General features: G+C 36.8%; 1 protein-coding gene across 1 annotated transcript; it reads left to right on the forward strand.

Moving 5' to 3' along the window:
• The first annotated feature begins 1,368 nt into the window (after positions 1-1,368).
• Positions 1,369-17,793, forward strand: LOC140146075 (protein SpAN-like). Its single transcript, XM_072167824.1, has 9 exons — positions 1,369-1,636; positions 2,639-2,858; positions 3,303-3,417; positions 9,884-9,950; positions 10,396-10,599; positions 11,339-11,477; positions 11,826-11,945; positions 13,857-13,914; positions 14,979-17,793. The coding sequence occupies exons 1-8, from the start codon at positions 1,541-1,543 to the stop codon at positions 13,865-13,867; spliced, it is 972 nt and encodes a 323-aa protein (XP_072023925.1). The 5' UTR covers positions 1,369-1,540; the 3' UTR covers positions 13,868-13,914; positions 14,979-17,793.
• Positions 17,794-21,085: the final 3,292 nt, after the last annotated feature.

The raw sequence follows: 21,085 nt of genomic DNA on the forward strand, positions 1-21,085 counted from the left end.
TGTTCCACTGTAGTTTTGCTGAGGCTGACCACAACCTGACAGATGACGTCATTGACCAGGCGCGGCAGTTGTTTATTTCAGTCATTTCAGCAATGACATCGCCCGGTGTAATAGTCTTACAGAGCTCAGGGCTCACAAATTTCTGAAGAATGATACTACTAACTTACGAGATTACTACCAACCGAGGATGCATTTCACCTTCACCTGGAGAGAGCAGCATATGCATGCATCATAGACAAAACAACATATACATCGCAAAGGAATGCGGATGGACTTTAGAGGGGGAGATCATAGTTCCACAAGCAATGTGAAATCCACCATGGCCACCAAATGTGTCAAAAGGAACCAACTCCTCCTGCAGGAAAGGGTGCCAGAGAAACTGCGAGTGTTCAAAAGCATCCAGACGCTGCAATATCGGCTGAATCTGTAGAGGACATTTCTGACGGGAGTCGAGCAAAGCTGCAAGAAGACATGGAAATGGAACTGGCAGGTGAACTGGAGTCAAGTGATGAAGAAGAATGTGGATCTGAAGAAGACATCCAATAGGATATTATTGTATGACTTCAACATTTGTCATGATAACACAATGTAGCTAAGCTTAGTACGTTTAATGGACTCATTGATGTGCATGTGAATGTACATGTAGTATCATCCATATATTATAGATGAAAGGATTTACAGAAAATAGTTCCTATAAGAATGAAACATTCCACTTAAATAGCTGAAAGTCTTAAGGCACCTTTAGCATTTTCTAGTATTGTAGATAGGGACAGTAATAAACACGATGTATAGCCTCATTAACCATGTTAGCGTTTCAATCATCCGTTACTATATAGTGTAGGCCTACATGTACATCTTAAATCAAGTGTAACTCTTTGCAGGATGATAAATTGACAAAACAAACACCACCTGCTGTGTTAGAAATTAAATTTCCTTTGACACCAAACACGATATACTTTGAGCAAAAATTACTAAAATGGACCCCCCCCACATGTGACCCCCTGTTGTAGGCCCCATGCAGAAGATTTGTTTACGTGTCCACCCTAGGGGTGTTTATTTGACCCCACTGAACTGTTTGACACCCATTAGGTTTTTATATCTTCCCGATGCAGGTGGACCATCCCTGCTCCCTAGGTAGAAAGGGGTTGCGCTGCCCCCTTGCAATACCCACCAGGGGGCACCCCGCTAGTTCACTAACTTTACAGCACCACAGGGGAAGCAGTCCGCCGGTGGATAGAATTTATACGCCAATGTACCATATGTCTGTTCCCACTATAAACACCCTGATTGGTTAAGAGGGAATATTGGAAAGTCAACTCTATTTTGTAACGGGCAATTAGTGTAGATATGTGATAGCAGATACACGTGATTCAACACAGGGCGTATTTCTATTGTTTAGTTTCCCGCCTGTTATTGACCTGGTGTGGACGCATGATAAAAATCGTTAGGATTTATAAGCAATACCAAGATTATTTTGTGCAACTTCTTGGGTGAAATCCTCAAATCAACGGATGCAGACAAAATAAAAACGAAATAAAACATGCGTTTGTTAGTATTCTCTATAGTGTTGGCGATATTCAGTATGGCAGCAGCTAGACCGGGAGCTAGGCACGGAAGGTCGGGTCCGAATAGAAAGGTAAGAAGCTAGCTGAAAATTTCAAGCTAGCTGAAATCAGTTTTTAAATACAAAGCGAAGAGAGACGTGGCAGAGCGCGTGTGAAAAAATACCGATTTCATTTAGGCCTATTATGAATATCGGCACTACTTGCCCCCTGCCAATTATTCGGGAACCCCACCTCTCGGCCTGCCAAAAAAAATCCTCCCCCATTTATAACTTAATGTCGTAATAGCTGGTAATCCTGGGGTCGTATGCGATTTTATTTCAAATTTAATGTGTTCCCAACAAATACACATTAATGTTTTCAAGGCTTAAACGTGTGTTATAAACGCGTTTGGTCAAAACGTCATTTAATGTTATTGAAAATAACCTTTAATTGTCGGGTTATATAAAGGTTAAGAAAGGATTTTTAAACGTTTTATATGAAAAAAAACCACTACAACAACATTTAAAAATGTAGTCATGTTATTGTAAAATATTTATTGGCAAACATTTTGTCAAACTATTTTGCCAACACTTAATCGTGTTAGAATGTTTGGTATTAAGTTTTCAAAAACGTTTTTTTGGATGTTATTAAAACGTCAAACAGCCATTAAAAGCCTTTTATATTATAACGCGACATTTAAACGTTTTTGATCTATAAACACACCGAAATTTGACTGAGTCCATTTAAGTGTGCAAACATTATAAATTACAGCAAAAAAAATCACAAATTAAGATCATAAATTATTTACTCCCTCCCAGGGCTCATTGCACAGCCACATCAGAATTTCGAGAGCTAAGAAAGTGCTTTAGAGAAATTTACACTTCCAACACTTATTTGGAATGCGTTTTTTATGAGTCTTGTAATATTGAAGGAAAATATGTCGAGTTTTAGGAGTTTAATATCATATAAATTGCACACACGTTTTCTATTCAAAATATAACTCAACTGTCATGTGATTGGTAGTGCAACTTTTGAGACATACTCAACTTTACTTTTTACTTTTGTTTTCATCATTATCGTCTATTCAAATATAGTTTCGTGGACCATTCAACAAACCAGAACCGCCAGAAGAAAAAGAATCTCCTGGGACGTTTCAATCAGATATGAAACTTACCTCAAAACAGCGCGCTGAAATAGAGGAGGAAATGGGACAGCCATTGAACGGAATGATGCTCAGCAAAAGAAAAGCTACTGCAGGGCTACAATATCGATGGCCAGGGGCTAGTATTCCATTCAACATATCAGCTTCATCGGGTAAGGAATAAAGATGAAAATAATTACTCATCGGCATGGCAAAAATGGGTAAAATGTAATGATCAAGTATCTAAGATGCCGAGTAGGCCTAGTAGTATTATGTGGGACTGTCGGGGAGTGGCGAGCCCCGGGGGCGAGCCTGGGTAGTGGGTGTGTTGCATGGGGTGAGAGGGGTTTGGATAGCGGCGTGTGGTGTATGGGTTAGTGATGGGGCTGTAGCCCTGTCAGGTATAAGAAATTTACACTACTTATTAAATGCTCGGACACAAATGCAACCTCCAGAGTAGTCAAACTAGTCCACCTTGTGTTGACCGTAAAGTCGGCGAAATTTACTGCCAGGTGAAGTTTGGCGAGCTAATGATGTGAGGTAGGCTATATGTATATACGTTTGTTTTCTATATGATCAATATCAATATTTGCAACTGACATATATATTATTTGAAGCTCCTGATAGGAATGCGATACTGGCAGCCATGTCACACTGGGAGGAGCATACCTGTGTCAGATTTCACGAACGAACAGAAGATACAAACTTCATTAATTTCGTCAAATATGACGGGTAAGTCAGTTGTAAATAATATAAACTTGCTTTTACTGTCATCATATGCGGTTTCAAAATGAGCTCAAACTTGACATTTAGCCAGCTCTATAATGCTTAAACAGGAGCAACTCTTGAACGTGTTGAATAAATATACTACAGGGTGTCCATGAAAAAATTACCGGGCGAATGAATTTGGACGTAAGTCGAGAAATATACATCAGCAGCCAAAACTCTAAACATCAGCGTGTAGCTCATCTTATTCTGCATCTTATACGCTAATTTTACTGGAATCGGTTGACTGATTGCGAAGAAATGAGCGATTACATAACGCATGCCTCAATTCACTTCATTCCAAGTTTGAAAGAAAGATCATTCAACACCATGCGCACTAGTGGTTAAGGGATGGGTTTATATGTGTGTAAATGGAGGAGAAATGGGAGGATTTTGGCATGTTTGCTGTGATTGTTTGCCTAGCAATATTGATCACAAGTACACAATTGATGGTGCATATCAAGGACCAAACTCTATAGTTTTATATTTGAGCACGATCACTTCAATAAGGTCATGGGTAAATTATGTAAATCGGCTTTTATATTTGATGTTGCATATCGACTCACGCACTTTTTTTTTTGTACCCAACTATTTCACAAAGTCCCTGTACTCTGATGACCTATGACTTTTTGCTGGTATGTTGAGCACTTTAAACAATTAATTATAGTACTTACCTCCTACTTTAGGAACATGCGTATGCCTTAATGTATGTCGACCATGTCAACAACCCAGTGTAGTTTTACATGGTTGTAAAAGTCTATTTCCTTTCGCTATTTTGCCAATCATAATTCATAAATTGTAAAAAAAAAAAAAAAAAAGAGTTTTGCAACTATTCCGCCAGCAAGGAAACACAAATTTATGTGTATCAGTGCGTCCTTTACGTTTAAATAGTTCAGTGTATTGTCAAGTTGTGCCTCTATACGCCATATTTACGGAATTGATGATACGAGCTGATACGGAATTTTTGAACCCAAATTTCTTGAAATATACATTACCTTTTTAACTTCTCGCCACGAAATTGGATTCATAAGAAGGTCAAATACAAGCCTTCCATTATGGCTGGTATCATCATCTCGATTGGTGTCGTCGTGTAGGGTAATATTGTAGATCTCGGTGGACGCCGCATCCTTTAATACAAAACTACTGTCACTTGTGTTATAAACTCGATGTGTTTACTATATTGTCGCTCGGGTCCGCGACTAATCGCAGGGACCAGTCTATCATTAACTATTCTATACCCTTTTCAATAGCCTTATTGTGATGTGTGGGAGTTTTAAAATGAGCCATGAACAAAATATAATGCGAGCACCCGGGGGCATCAACTTTAGAGGTGACGGTATGTGCCTGTCAATATATGCCCCTCTTTTGAAGCCGACTATACCTGATGACCAGGCACCTTCAGTTTTCAAAATATTATACCCAATGACCCATTTTTGATTTTGATTGTACATAATGACCCTTTTTAAATAAAAAAAAAACCCAACGTTTTGTTTTGATATGCGCCTATTCGCGAAGCTTGTAGGCACATATACCCATCAATTCTAAAGTTGAGTGCCCCAGAGCGAGCGCATACTGCGGGCCAATGAACAATGAGATAGTGGCTTTTCTGATATCTTTGAGGAACTGTTGAAGTATAAATCAGCCAACGAGTAGGTGGTTCAAAATTGCACATCTTGAATTGAGACCAAGACATGCTGTTATTTCAATTGTTATACCGTTCCGGTTGGTTTATTACCTACCATTGCCTACGAGATGCAGTTCTAAGGTGACAGAGGGACAGGTCTGCAATTCGATTCCACAACCATTCATACCTTTCATCTGTTTTATTGTATTATCGTGCGAATTGCTCCGTGGTACCTTACGGGTACCTGAATTTTATTTGAATGAAGATGACTCTGTCATGCTCGACGTCATATTGCATAATTTCTATACAGTATATGCAATAAACCAACCAGAACAGTATAACAATTGAAATAATAGGCAGTTCTAAGATAGGTTAAGAAGAATATAACGTCACAATTCTGTATTATTATTCAAGGTTGTATCGTGTGTCTATGCTGTCATGTAGGCCTACCTGGCAACAGACACGCCCCCGGTACAAACAGATGAAATTTGTAGAAAAGCGTGATTATGACAAAAAACATTAAAAAATGATACTTTGAGGTATTGTTTTTGTAATTTTTTTATGGCAGATCATACATACACATGTGCTGAGGTCAAAAAGGTAAAAATTTTGTTTTTGACCCCTGACTCACCTGTCATTCCAAACAACCCCTTAACACTGTCATTTGGGCTTCATATTTTGTTCGATGAAATCCTTTTCGTTCTTTTTAAACAACCTGTTTCTTTCAAAACATCTGATTAGTTCAAATGTGAAAACCTGCACGATATTGAAAATGAAAACTTGCATGTAACATGATGCTCGGTACTTGTAAATATCTTTTTTTCGTTAATGTTGATATAAATGTTGCATAAAGAATTATTGTAAAAAGAATTCCAGCTGGCTTAAAAAATTCTCACACACATTAATGTTTTTGTAATATTTCCAAGAAATTGCAATGCAAAACATTAATGTTGTATAGTGTCAAAAATCACACGTAAAACTGTGAGCAGTTGATTATTGTCATTCTTGGCTCAAATGTTCTTTGAAAAGTTAAAATATAACATATTTGCACAACATAAAAAATGAAGATGGAAAGCTTCCAATTGCAGAAATCGAAGTTTTCTCGGACAAACTGTTATTTATCTTCAGTGAAGCATGGAAAACATAGATAAATAAATAAAATAGATAATGTGGACTAAATTTAATGAGATACATAAACTTTGGAAGCGGTGAGCGAGTATGAAAAATGTTGATCAAACTTGGAATGAACTGCATTGATGCGCGCATTATGTAATCGTTCATTTCTTCGCAACCAGTCAACCGAATCAAATAAAATTTTCGTATGCGATGCACAATAAAATAGGCTATGCGCCACAGTTTGAAGTTTTTGGGTGGGTGCGGCGTGCCGCACCCACCCTATATTCTCTGACTATTGACCTACTTGTTCAAATGCTGCAGTGTTGAGAAAATATTTGTGCCGGTTATATCCCAAACACCTACAGAGGTGATAGTTTACGGCGAGTTTTGTAATTATTACTTGATTTTGATATGTAAGTAATACGATAAAGTCGTCATATAGGCAGTAACGTGTTTGTATTAAAAGAAATAACAAAAATAATTATTTAAGTAATAGAAAATACTATTTGGAAATTGCAGCAAGATTTGCAGATGTTTTTATTTGAACAGTATCAGTTCACCAGTTTTCCTAGTTTTCCTAATCTTTGGGCTAAATTAATAGCATCGTGAAGGTCATATAGGCCTATATCATTTTATACTGACAGCTGTGCATTGTGTTCAGTGTGTACATAGGCTATTTACTTTTCAAATCTTGCTGATGCTTGTATAAGGTATTATAGACAAAATATTAGAATGCATGTGCACCAGTAGATATGGCCCAGGTTGAATAAAATAAATAAACATATGAATGAATATGTTATTCCCTGGATTATTTTTGTTGGGACAAAATAATGATATAATTTTACGCTTTGAAATACAGTTATGTTAATCATAATAAAGTTACAAAGTTAAAAAAAATAATATCGAAATATTGCAAAATCAAACTTTTCCCCTCATAAGTTGTTTCAAAACAACATATTGAGGAGATTGATATGACAGATTTGTAAACTTTGATATGGAAAGATACCCCAGCCCTGTTGTCTCACCAGAGAAGATGAGCAGAAGTCTTTCTATTTGATGATAAAAAAAACTCTAGGTATGATTACGAAAATGTTTTAAATAACTATTATCTACAAAAGTTTTATAACAATGTTTTATATAAAATGTTAACATAAAACGTCTTCTGTTATGATGTGAAGGGTTAATATAAAAACAGGGAAAACCTGTTGCAACTGACCAGCAGAAAACAAAGGATAAGCATAGATAAGATAAAATAGGGAAAATATGACTAAACCTCCAATGAAATAACAAACGTATAAACGTATAAAGTTAAAATTCTTTTGTTATACGTTTTGTGAATTCCCCCATTGAAATCGATGTTGTGTCATATTTTCCTTTTTCGCAATTGTGAAGACTTACTCATACTTTCATTTCTCTTGACAATTTTTCATTTGCCCACCCTATTCCTTTTAAAGGAATTTTTATTGATTCTGATGTCTATTTCTCGACTTACACTCAATTTTATTCAGTCGGTAATTTTTTATGGGACACCCTGTATAACAGCTGAACAATAATAAACGCGTATACATCTCGTCGTCACAAGCGATCGTTGATCACGTTAAAGAGCTATTGGCTCTACGTTGGTGCGAAAAATACATTTTTTATGAAATAAATGATGTTCAACTAACTGATAAATTGACGCATATAATGTTCTAGACGCATCCATGTAGTATTTGGATATGATTATTTCGCCGGCCGTATCAAATACTGACGTGTCCAAATACCATGCCTCAAAGTGGCTTAATAAGTAAGATATTAATTTAATTATGTTGTATTTGCAAAACCTTGAAATGTCTGTATCACATACCGACGTATTTGCCGATCACCTATACTGCGCAAGCCCAGTTTGTTGTATCTGCAATTTGAAGAATTTGCCGTTTCACATACAGTGATGTAGGGCCTATTTGCGGACATACTTGCGCGACTTTGTCATTGCACGGTAAAATAGTGACGTATTTGTGCAACTGTTTCACATAGTGACGTATTTGTACGACGTATTTGTTATTGGAACGGCGAAATTGTTATTAGTCCTTTCCACATAGTGATGTATTTTTATTTAATATTGATTTTTTGCAGAATAAGTCATTTTCTGATAGTGATAATCAATGACATTGAAAATATGGTATATTTGTATTATTCAATAACCAGGTTTTTAATCGACCCAATGTTTAAATCAAGATTATACAGCAAATACAAATTTTCAAATTCGATTTTCTCGAAATGCGTATTTTGTATATAAATATTAAAGTCAGTATGTGATAAGGCCGACGATTTCTTCTGATTTTGCATCCAAGAATGTGGGGGAAAGGTCAAAAACTAACACAATTTGTGTTGAATTTGGCCGAAAATTTTAATATTTGGTGTATCGATGGATGCAAATATCAACGTGTCCAATTTCAAATTCTTAGCGGCCCGTCCCTATACCCAAGACCAAACTTGAGTACCGCCTGGTTTGAAACACAGAAATAGGCTTATTTTAGTTATCATTGGTTTACTGCTGGCATGATTGGTTCTTTTCTTCACGCGTATAAACATGACAAATATTCAGACAAATAAGGCTAACACACAAGAGAAATTGGATCTATAAAGGAGATCACAGGGTTGGGTATAATGGGCGTCATTTCCTTCAAATGTACGTGATTTTTCTCGGTAGGGGAAACCGCACAAAGCGTTCGTTTTGTTATATAGTGGCCTTAACTCCAGAACAAAAAGACATAGGGAAATATAAATGCAACTATTGGTATCTTTGTCTCATTTATATAATACCACATACTGCAGTTACTGTCCGTTTTCCTATACACAATACACAGTGCTCTTTCCCATTGACGCGTGACCCCTAAAAATAGCCCTACGTTAAAAGTATGGGGATATGACTAGTTAACGTCGCTGTGTGAAAAATAACCGGCCAATATTAAAAGTACTCTTCTAAAGTTCTAGAAAATATAGTTTTTTAAACATGTCCTAAATTTTTAGCTAATTTAGATGTTTGGAAATATTCGTACTTTGGTGTTTTAGTTAATGTTATAGGTAATAGTACATTGCCTAGTTAACGTCGCTGTGTGAAAAATAACCGGCCAATATTAAAAGTACTCTTCTAAAATTCTAGACAATATAGTTTTGTAACATGTCCTAAATTTTTAGCTAATTTAGATGTTTGGAAATACTCGTACTTTGGTGTTTTAGGAAGGATATGTAAACGACAGATAACACCAAAAAATATGAAGAAATTATTTCCAACCCGTGTTAAGTCAACACTCATTATGTTGCTCATTTTCAAGAATGCTGGTCTACAAAAAGCACGCCATTGTCTCATTTCGTGAACAAAGGTACACATACCATTGTTTCCTTTCGTTTCCTTTATAATCGGTTACCCAACTGAAGCTATGAATACCAGCTTTATTGCGATATCGCACATGAAAACAGACACTTGTGCACAACCAGAGAAGATCCGATTTAATCAGTTGAGTTGTTTCAATGAGTGTTATCTTGGTTTAATAGCTTTTAATGGGGTTAAGTCCTGCAAAGGTCGAGATGAATTCTACTGTAGACATGACTGCATCATGAATGTAATAATATTATGAAGTTTGCCGTTTTTCCTGCCATCCGAATCGCCTTAAACGAAAATGATACATTAATGATAATAATGTTTCGCAGATGTTGGTCTTACGTCGGTCGAATTCTTGGGTCTCAAGATATATCTATTGGTGACGGATGCACAGGTGTACGTATATATTACTGGATTATAGCTATTCGCAGGGGCGTAGCCATATAGAAGCCGGGCAGCCGCCCTCCCCCTCAGAATTTTGTTTAGGGATAAAGAGCAAAGAATAAATTGTCATAAAAATGACTAGAATTCGGACAAAATATTGACAAATGGGACACAAATTTGGCTTTGCCCAACACTAAAATCATCATGGCTACGCCACTGGTTATTCGGCTATTCAGAATTCAGCATGTTTTTAAAGACAATGACGACGAATATAACGATGATAATGATGATGATAATGATGACGATGATACTGACGATGATGATAATGATGTTGATGACAATAAAGAAAACGATGATGATGATGATGACGAAGATGATGATGTCGACGATGATAAAGATGATGATGATGATGATGATGATGATGATGACGATGATGATGATGATGTTATAATTCTAGCTCGGTACAGTAGTTCACGAGATTGGTCACTCACTAGGATTTCACCATGAGCAATCCAGGCCGGACCGTGATGATTACGTGAAAGTTCATTTTGAGAATATTGAAGAAGGAAGGGAAGACAATTTCAAGAAATACTCAACGTTCGAAATCGTTACCCATCAAATACCGTATGATTACAGTTCCGTGATGCACTACGGTCCTTACGTAAGTACACCTATAATCTTACTGATTTCGTTACTTTTATCTGGTTAATTGGTACATTCAATGTTTAGATTTTTAGCAGCATTAGAAAATTCATTTGTGGCCAAGTTGGTAAAATTGGGAAAACGATGCAGTACACATGACAAAGGGCACGGTGGCTCAGTGGTTACGGCCTTGGACTCATAATCTGAGAGCTTGCTTGACGTGCGTGGGTTCGAGTCCCCGTCCCGCCACCGTGTTGCGCCCTTGGGCAAGGCGCTTTGTCACGCTTGCCTCACCCCACCCAGGTGCAATGGGAAGCTGTTAGGGGTAGTCACAGTCGTTGTACTGATGAACCCTGCGCCATTTGTAGGCAGCAAACGTGGTTCCGACATATTCTAATAACGGCGGAATAAATGTAAAGCGCTTTGAGGCTGTTTACGGCATAAAGCGCTATATAAATATCTACATTTATTTATTTATTTTTATTAAGCCATTTTTATATTCGGCCTATATACACTACCATAACATCCACAAACCGTAGGAGTACCCACACACGATGCATCACGCATACAATAACAAGAAGTACATATAGCAATTAAACTGCTGATGTAGTTTTACCGTTATTTGCAATACCGTTGCATATTACTTTTCCACTCTGCGGTACATGTGGTATTGAACAGCAAACCCTGCGAACATCTTTGCAAACTTAAAATCATTTCATTTAAAGCGTCCCTGTTTTTCTTTTTCTTTTTAATTCCAGTATTTCAGTAAAAACTACGAACCCACAATTACGGCGGACTCTCCAATTGATCAGTTACAGATGGGGGATAGGGATACAGGCCTTTCATTTGCAGATATCAAACTTGCAAACGCTGTTTACGAGTGTGGTGGATTTGGCGGTATAACCGTTACATTTTATAACTATAAACGGATAAACAAAACCGGGATAAAAGAGTTTGCACTAGGCAGTGACTAATAAAATATAGGCCTAAGGCTAGCAGTCGAAAACATGCATCAATTTACATTTGTTTATACATGTACTCATATGGGTCGAAGGTTACCGGTTTGAAATATGTGTTACGTGTTATGTGTTTTTTGCAACGTTTATGTGCGACGGCCTCTCTTGGCATAGCCGGGAAAGGTAATTAGGTATAAATGTCTATCTTAAACTGGTTACAACCATTTGTATTTCCAAAACATAATCGATCAAACTCTTGTTTTACCGTTCTTCGTTTTCTCCCGTCTAGACGCTTGTAACCAGGTTTCCATTACGTGTCTACACGATGGGTTCTTAGGACCTGATTGCACATGTATATGCCCACCTGGATATTCTGGTACGACGTGCGAGGTTGTAGTCGAAGATACAGGTGAGTAGAACCCTGTTGGTAACATTTTGTGGAAAAGATAATAACCACCCACCCACATTCATTATTGAGTGATATCTTACGTACATGAGAAGTGCAACAACATGTGTTCATGGCATGGTAAAATGTGGGAAATTAAGTCTCGGCAGTCAAAATAAAAGGGTAGCATTATGAAATCATGGTAATTCTAGCACATCGATTGCGGCATGCACCTTTTAATATTACGAAAGAAATGTAATCACGAAAATGGTACGAACAATTTCAAATTATGTGAAGCTCCTAGAACATATTCACGCTAGTTTACCAAGATTGACTTAAGGTGGTACTACACGATTTTATGAGTTTTTTGCCCGAAATTATGCTCCAGGACCATATGCTCCTGGAGTAGTAAGCCTGATTAATGTATTGGGTTTTATGAGCATAGTATGGACTGTTCCATTTTGAAATACAGCACTGCTTTACTTGCCCATTTAAGTATATAGTTTAACAAATTATATCAAATCTGCTCATGGAGCTTGTTTGTCTTGTTGTACAATGATATGAATGAGAATGCTCCAGGAGCATCATACTAATGTCTGATTTTTGAAATACAGTAAATGCTTTACTTGCAGAAACTACATATCAAAATATGTTTATGTTGTCTTGTACATGATATGAGTGAAAATGCTTCAGGAGCATGATGTATCATATACCAGTCTGAATTTTGAAATACTGCACTGCTAAAGTTGTCAATTAAGTAGTTTAACAAATTTGCTCCTGGAGCATGTTTATGTTGTCGTACAGTATGGATGAAAATGCTCCAGGAGCATGGTGTATTATACCAGTTTTCTGATTTTGAAATATTGCACTGCTTAAATTGCACATTAAGTAATAGTTCAACAAATTATATCAAATATGCTTTGGGAGCATGCTTTTTGTTGTTGTACAATGATGCGAATGAGAATGCCAAAAATAAAACATAGGCATATAGCTCCCCCTCAAGCTCAGTAATCTCCTATTGTGAAAATAGAACACCCGACAATTATCGGATAAGAAAAGAGGTATCGATAGAACGTATCTCATTTATTAACATAATAATAAACCACTTGTCTTGAATCACTGAAATTTCAGTGATGTAATTGGATTCCTTGCCCCTATAATATACATAACTTTCGTTACCAGTGTGTAGTTATTGCTTTTGAGAAAAATGCAAAACTAATCACATTTATCAGGGGGTGTAGTACCAACTTAATGGCGATAAAGCTCAAATTCAATTTGCAGTCAAAGATAAAGAAAAGGCTCAGTATGGAGGAGGTAATGAAGTCGTAGAGCATGGTCTTGTTGCTGTAGCACATATATATACCCGGGGGGGGGGGGGCACTCCAACTTTGGAGGTGACGCGTATGTAGGGCTGTTAAGACCCCCTTTTTCAGCGTCGCTGTCACCCAAAGACCCCAAATTTTTTTACATGCTCTGTCACCCGAAGACCCCTTATTTTTCCATTTGACCTGTCACCCAAAGACCCTTACAAGTTCAATTTGAACAGCAACTTTCATTTATCACTGATTTTGTTACTTATTTTGAAAAAACAAAGACATTTGAAGCCATTTAGAACTAGAACTTTGATTTTCGAGGCTTCTGTGGCGCTGTTTCGGCTCTCACCCAAAGATTCTATTGAAAAAAGGTCATGCTCTCACCCAATGACCCCATATTTTTTACATTTTGCTCTCACCGAATGCCAAAAAAAACCCCACCACTTGGTGTTATATTACAAACATTAGTAGTGTTTGTAATATAACACCAAGTGTTAATTTATGAACATTAGTGTTAGAACCATTGACATTAGTGTTAGAACCATTAACATGAATTATGTGTTTATTAAGTGTTGCTCTAATTAAACACAATATGATGTTTAAATAACACTTGTTTTTGCAGTGCATGCATGACTACTCGGGTGGGCGACTTCCCCCTTGCCTTGACTAGCCCAACCGAGGTAAGACAAGGAGGAAACATGGAAGACAAATAGAAGCGGAAAGGTGATGCAAAGACGGAAGGAGGGGGGGGGGGAGGAAAATGTAAATGTCCTTTGTGGGAAGTTACAAGTTAGACCTGTTAGTGTTAGTCTAAATGGAATTGGAATTCAGTCTCAAGAGAAAGGACATTTTCCTTTACATTTTCCGAAGTTTATTTTTATTATTGTTGAACTTTGCATTAAAATGTGTAAAATTTGCTAGCTATTATTAGAATGAAATAATAGTGAAGTACCATTCCTGATGGAACTAAATTCCACCAGGGCTAAGTTTAGACCCGGAACTCTTTTGTGCATACGGACCTAAATGTTTAAAAAAACATAAACCATTCACCGTCAGTACGTCTTACTAAAGGAAGGTGACCTGATATATTTGGAAAATTGAATTCTTTAAAACTTACGTATAACATAAAATGTCGTCCCTTTCAAACATACATGCAACAAGAACACATAAATGTTTCTTGCAAATGTGACTAGCTCCTATGGAATTACTGATATTGGTAGTCTACAGTGTCTTTATTAATAATAATCATCATGATCATAAAATACATGAAAAGTGTTTTAATGGAAGTGTTAGCTTCTGATTGGATGAAGGGAACACTTGAGGTTTCGACAAAAACCAATCGAATAGGCACATTTTTCAGCTAGAAACTCCACAGCTCTTAAATTGCTATGCACTCAACCGTGTAGTGTAATCAAAGACTGAGCGGAGACAATTCACTGCTTGCTTGAAAGCTCTTGGACGAAAATATGTGCTCATGTGTATCGAGGTGGAAACTGTGCGCATGATGGTTTATAAGAGAATCGTTTTGTATAAAAACCTTTCCACATGTTCCGCAGATATCATAAAAAAAACTGTTGAATTAGTCTCAGGCATTGTATGACTGGGAACGCCTAATTTCAATATATTAATGAGAAAAATGTGAACGTTCACCTGATACCTAAATCTGCATTTTGATGGAGGGATGAGGCTGTCATAAAGTGTATAATGCAGGGTTAGTAATAAATTGTCCTTCTATATCCAACAGATACTGTGGTGTCAATTCTCCAGGAACGGTTACGTCAACGGGAAGTAAAATGGCTGTTGAATTCGCAGCTGATTATTCTGTAAATGCTCCTGGTTTTAAATCAAGTTGGGTCATTGGTGTACCGACATAAGAACCGACAACACTACAGCATTTCCCGTACACACAACCACCAAGTACACAACCACCAACGTCACCATGAAATGAAACTGTTTTTTAAAAGTAACCGATCAGGTAAAGGGCGTCGATTTACAGCACGTTATAAAACGGTTACGCAGAACTCTTAGTCGTGTTAGCTGAAACCGCCAATGCAAGCAGATTTAATTTCATTTCATAATAATTATGGGATAACAATAAGTGTACATCACGCCGTTTCTTTAATGGCGTAACATTACTGGGTAAATGGGGCCATTCCATTTAAAACCCACACTCCCCCTGTGGAAGATTTTGGAAATGCCATCCACAGGGGGAGTATGATTTTCAAATGTAATTAGCACAATAACCAACTGTAGTTGAAACTCACCCTCCCTCTGTGGAAGATTCAGGTTGAATGTTTCTCAGTGGGTTTATGAAATTCAAATGGAGCTGCCCAATGTGTTCATACCATTTGAAAATCATTCTCCCCCTGTGGAAGATATTTCCATAGTCTTCCACAGGGGGAGCGTAGATTTAAATGGATTAGCCCATAGTTTCATATTTTGCACATCACTTTGAATAGCGGGTAAAAGGAAATTTGTAACATCAATAAGGTTTCATATGGGGTAAGATTACTGAGATCTAATTTGAATTTATTATTTTGTTTATTTTGGTTTCTATATACATCATTCATAATGTCAAATGATTTAATTTTTTTTAAACATCGTTCTTTTATAAAACACCGAATAATTATAATGGTTGTTAAAAGTCACTTTGGGCACATAGTAGAGAGGCCATATCGGTGTATCTGCTCTAGTTAAGATTTTTGCTCATCCGGGTTAGAATTAACCATTAGAGGCTTATATTTCTGTGTAACCTGGCTGGCATTTCTGAAAAGTGACGTGACCTTAGATATTTGGGTTGAAAAAATTTGATGGTTTTGTTTCCTTTTTTTACCAAAACTGCCAAGATGAAAGTGAAAGTCAACAAATGAAGTAAATAAATAAAAGTCATATTTGCTGTCGAAAATACATGTTACATGGATATTCAATATTCGTTAAAAAAAAAAGATATCTTATCTTGATGCAATGTCTTAGGTGAAAATCATTATTTTGATCACTTTGTTCAATTTTGACCAAAAAAGTTAATTTTACAAGTAAAAAATGGAATTTTTGACAAATATTTAAGATATTTGAAATAAAAAAGTATACCAATGTATTGATATGAATATGAAAGTGCTTGAACCGAAGTTTTTTGATATGACCTCTTGAAAATCGAAGGTCAACAACAAAAAATTATCGTTTATGTCAGTTTTGCCATCAAAATCAACTGAAAAATGGCAGGAAATGTCGTTGCTATGGTAACTGATCAAGCTATGACTTCTCCAACTATCCTGAAAGGGTGGTACCAGTTCGTATAAACAATATCGATTTCAATAAAACCCCGTGTATTGCAAGTAAGCAATAAAAAATTGAAAAAAGTCTATTTTTAGCTAAAAAAGGCCTTTTATTTGGTTCTTTGATTTTAAGCGGTCATACGTCAAAAATATTTTGTTGGGAAGTTGCCATGATTCACCTCTTGATGAACACATTCATATCAATACATTGGTATTCTTTTATTTCAAATTTCTTAAATAAAAAAATTCCATGAACAAAATCGCCGAAATAATGCATTTCCCCTGAAATATTTTATCAAAATAATGGAGGAGATGCAGCTTATTAATACTAGCGGGACACCCGCGCTTCGCGCGGGTTCCCGCTAGATGAGTAAATGGAAGCGTTCACTCAAACAGGAGTAATTACTGTACATGTAGACTCATTGAAAATTCCTCATTCCTTCCGAATCATCTTGGTAATCTAGTAACCCCATCCCGTACCCTAAACCACAACCCCGTACCCGTAGGACCTATAATCCATCCAAAGTAGGCCTACCACCATTTTGTGTCCTTCTTTCTTTTCTTTTTCCCCTCCCGTACCCCTACGATATTTATGTCTTCGTAGGCCTAATCCCGTTATCCCATTATCCCGTATCACCATAACCCCGTGCGCAAGTTGGCTATGCGCACGCCGCACCCGTGAGTGCAAGTCAAGCGGCTCGCGTCGTGTACGCCGACGCGCTAACGGCGCGGTTTATGCTAGACATGTGGACGCGTTGGTTGGCACTGGCCGTAAACAATTAAACTACCGCTATAAATTTGCCCGAAAAACTCACTTTTTTACATATTTTGAGGCCAATACTTGACCGTTTTCAACCAAATAAACTTTAAACACATTGTCGTCTATTCCTCGATTTCCCGTGTGAATTTGGCGACATTTGGATCGAAACTGACGGAGCCTTTATAGCATACATACATAGATACATAGATACAACATTCCCCTATTTATAGTAAGATGCATGTGATATGAATTCTCCACAGCAAATACGAAGTGCATACTTTATTTACTTTCAAAGTCATAGCTGTTTTAATAATTGATATTTGGGTAAAAAAATCACAAAAACTGCATTTTTGAACCCAAGTATCTCAACTCATGTCACTTTTGGCAAATCGCAATCTCTTAATTATCTCATCGATAGATTAAGAATTATTAATAGTCACTGTTTTATGGTTTCAATCAATACAATTATCTGTATTAATACAAATAATACTAATTCATGTTTTAATAATAATTAAATAAATGGTGGAAAGGCTTGCATAGATGTGATTGTTTATTTTGATTCGGTATGTTGATGTAATATTTATACTCTAGAGACCCTTCCTCAGCACACCTATTTATCAGCGATCACGTACATGTACGTATTTTATTGAGATGAAGTCCAGGGCACATCAATCCGCATCCACACTGATTATGTTTAGTGTAAGAACAATTACGATTTTTAATCAAAAAATGGAAATCTTACAGTGACGTAGCGTCAACGGTGCAACCAGGACCCCCCCCCCCCATCATGATCACCCCACCCTTTAGGATGACTCACGCTACGCCACTGAATCTTTAACATTCACATTATCATCACCATCATCATCCTAAGCCATCGACCCACTGCAAACAGGTGACGCCACTCTGATTTATTCCCCGTCTGTCTCATCCAGGTTACATCAAGAAATTTTGTAATTTCATCCCTCCATATAATTTTCTGTCTTCCTGGGTGCCTACCCAGCAAACACACAACGTTTTTGACATCATTCGCAAAAGGTTAGGAAAGGTCGCCAGAAAACGTTTAAATGTTGGGTTATATAAAGGACAAATAAAGGGTATAAAACGTTTTCATAACATTCTAATAAAGAACTTTGGGAATAGGACTCGCTAAATATTTTAGCCGGCGAGGCAGGTACCAGGTCTTGGCTAGTCTCTCTGATAGTCTGATTGGTACTTCTGTTCCTCGGCTCTTCAACGTAGATTTGGCATGAGTAGGGGCGCTAATATAAAGTTCTTCATAGAACTAGAGGTTCAACCAGGGACTTATATTATTTAGGCTTTCAGATTCAGCCACGCACGAGTATTATCACACAAACATGAAGACAATCAAAACCACAATTTACTGATAATTAAGTTATATTTATTACTTACTACATCTTCTTCATTCGGTATGAAACTTTATATTAAAACTAACAAGTGAACTAGGAGTAGAACAAACTCCATTAGCAAGTAATAATTAGCGAGAATTTTTCTCGCTCTAAACTAAGAAGTTGTGTTCAAATCTTGACGCACACGGAGAGTTTATGGAGAGGTGTTACCCTCTACAATTAAACATCCGTTTGCGTCGTCCACAAAACCTCTCTTTACAAAAGACCATTGTGACGTTTTACGATAGTCTAATCGAAATGATACGAGAGAGTGATTTCACTCGGGGTGAATGACACCATAATTTTGATTAAATAAATAAATAAAAATAGAAGGCACGGGATATAAAATAATATATCGCCACAACATACGCCCTCCCTAAAAGTTTTGGCGCCTGACAAAAGTAAATTCCTGAACACCAAGTTTGTTCTACTTTCCAGTTCATAATTGAATTGCAAATTTCATTTATGTTTATACAATCATTATTTGACTGTCTCTGATAACAATTCAGGACATTTTTATAATTCATTGATTATTAAACAAAATTTTATGAAGGTAAATCCATGCGATATAAATCCTCTTATCCTCGTCAGTGTATCCTCGTTGTGTGATGATTTCAATATGCGAAGATAATATAAAGTTCTTTATAAAAAAGCAGCGTACAGCTTTGTTTTGCTGTTTGAAATACAATGTTCAAATATTCAGCATAATAGTCGACAATGGGTATCGTAGATCGAATTAGCGTAGAAAATCGTTATTCAACATAATTTTAAGTTCTTCTTCGCTTAAATTGTTTTCTTGTTACGAAATGTAATTCATCAATGCATCGTCGTATCAGCATCTGTGGAACTCCTGATACCGAATTGACCCGAAAATGTACATATGTTAAAGCCCAATTTTCAGGTAATTTCGGTTTCACGGAAAAAGTCAAGACTAAATTGTATTTATACTACACAAACATATCCCTTACATACCCTCTCACGTACTTGGGATCAATATATCACAGCCATACAGTTTGCATATCGTACAACTCCTGCTGAAAACTCCGTTGGGTTCAGTCCGTTCTTTCTATTGTATGGTAGAGAAGCGAGACTTCCTTTAGATGTAACGCTCACGTCAGACTGCAATTATGCAGAACAGAATCTCAGAGAGCACATTCATCATTTAATCTCTCAATTAGAAATTGTAAGGAAGATCTCACAACGTCACGCATAGCAAAATCAAAACAAGATGAAAGAACGTTTCGATGAGAGTGCAACGGAAGTTCCTTATCAAGTTGGAGACTCCGATATGGATATATATTCCTGCATTGCAGCAAGGACTTTCACGCAAACTTCAGAAATTCTGGTCGGGTCCTTACCTGCTTGTTGAACAAACAGGTCCAGTCAATTTCCGTGTACGTAATCTAGAAAACAACAAATTGATTACCACACCAATCCACGTCAATCGTATGAAATTTGCATATAATAGGTATGTCCGACCAAGCAATGATACTGAACCAACAGATTTAGAACAAAGAGATCCAATTCCAGGACTTGTTCCGGACGATTGTCCTGAGGACTCTTTTCTTCCTCTTTTGGCCACACAAGAATCTGAGAAAACAAAGGTTCCAATCATCCTAGGTCTGCCACCAGTTCAGGATAAAACTCCTGAATATGTGATTGAGCATATTATCAGAGGACGCTATAGAAATGGGCGTCTAGAATATCTCATAAAATGGCGGGATTTTCCAAAATCAAGAAACACTTGGGAACCAGAGACAAACTTGAACGCAGCTGCTCTTGAGTCTCTGAAGACCAACCCTGTCAAAATTACTGGTAAACTGTAAAGGCCAGACTATGGAATCAGTATCATTGTTAGATCAGTTGTAAGCAACTCGATCAAAAGGCTGTATGAAAAATATGTCTTTAAAAAATGTGAAATTAGGCATAATATTATAATTATTATGTAATTTGTAATTATCAAAGAATTTTGTGCATTTACAAATTTATGAATGACTAATATAAAAGTCAAAGGACGTCAAAATGAAAACAAATATATTTGACAGTTGATAAATGCAGAAAGTAAAGTTATATGTTGAATTGATTTTGAATTATTGTAATTTGAAAGTTTGTCACAATTGTAGTTGTGTGGAATTGGATTATCAGAAAATAATGTATTTTGAATTATAATGACAATGAACCCGAATGTATATTTGGTTGGCGCGTATGTTGTGGATTTGTACATTATTGGAACAAATTGTTTGTAGGTAATAAAGTAATGAAACATTTAAGAAAATTAAGAAATGTAGAATTGTAATGTTGATGCCACCATCATTTTAACTTACCAAAATAAAATTTGAAACAAAAAATGGTAAGGGTAGCCCGTAGCATCACTCAGAAACTCCGCTGACGTCTTTGGCTGGCGATGAACAAG

This window comes from Amphiura filiformis, chromosome 2 (genome assembly GCF_039555335.1).
Source record: "Amphiura filiformis chromosome 2, Afil_fr2py, whole genome shotgun sequence".
NCBI classification, from domain to species: Eukaryota; Metazoa; Echinodermata; class Ophiuroidea; order Amphilepidida; family Amphiuridae; genus Amphiura; species Amphiura filiformis.

Excerpts from the sequence above, each read along its gene's own strand:
- LOC140146075 (XM_072167824.1), top strand. The coding sequence starts at position 1,541 with ATGCGTTTGTTAGTATTCTCTATAGTGTTGGCGATATTCAGTATGGCA. Across the intron at positions 2,859-3,302 it reads CAACATATCAGCTTCATCGG|CTCCTGATAGGAATGCGATA; the intron begins GTAAGGAATAAA and ends TATTATTTGAAG. Across the intron at positions 11,478-11,825 it reads CGAGTGTGGTGGATTTGGCG|ACGCTTGTAACCAGGTTTCC; the intron begins GTATAACCGTTA and ends TCTCCCGTCTAG.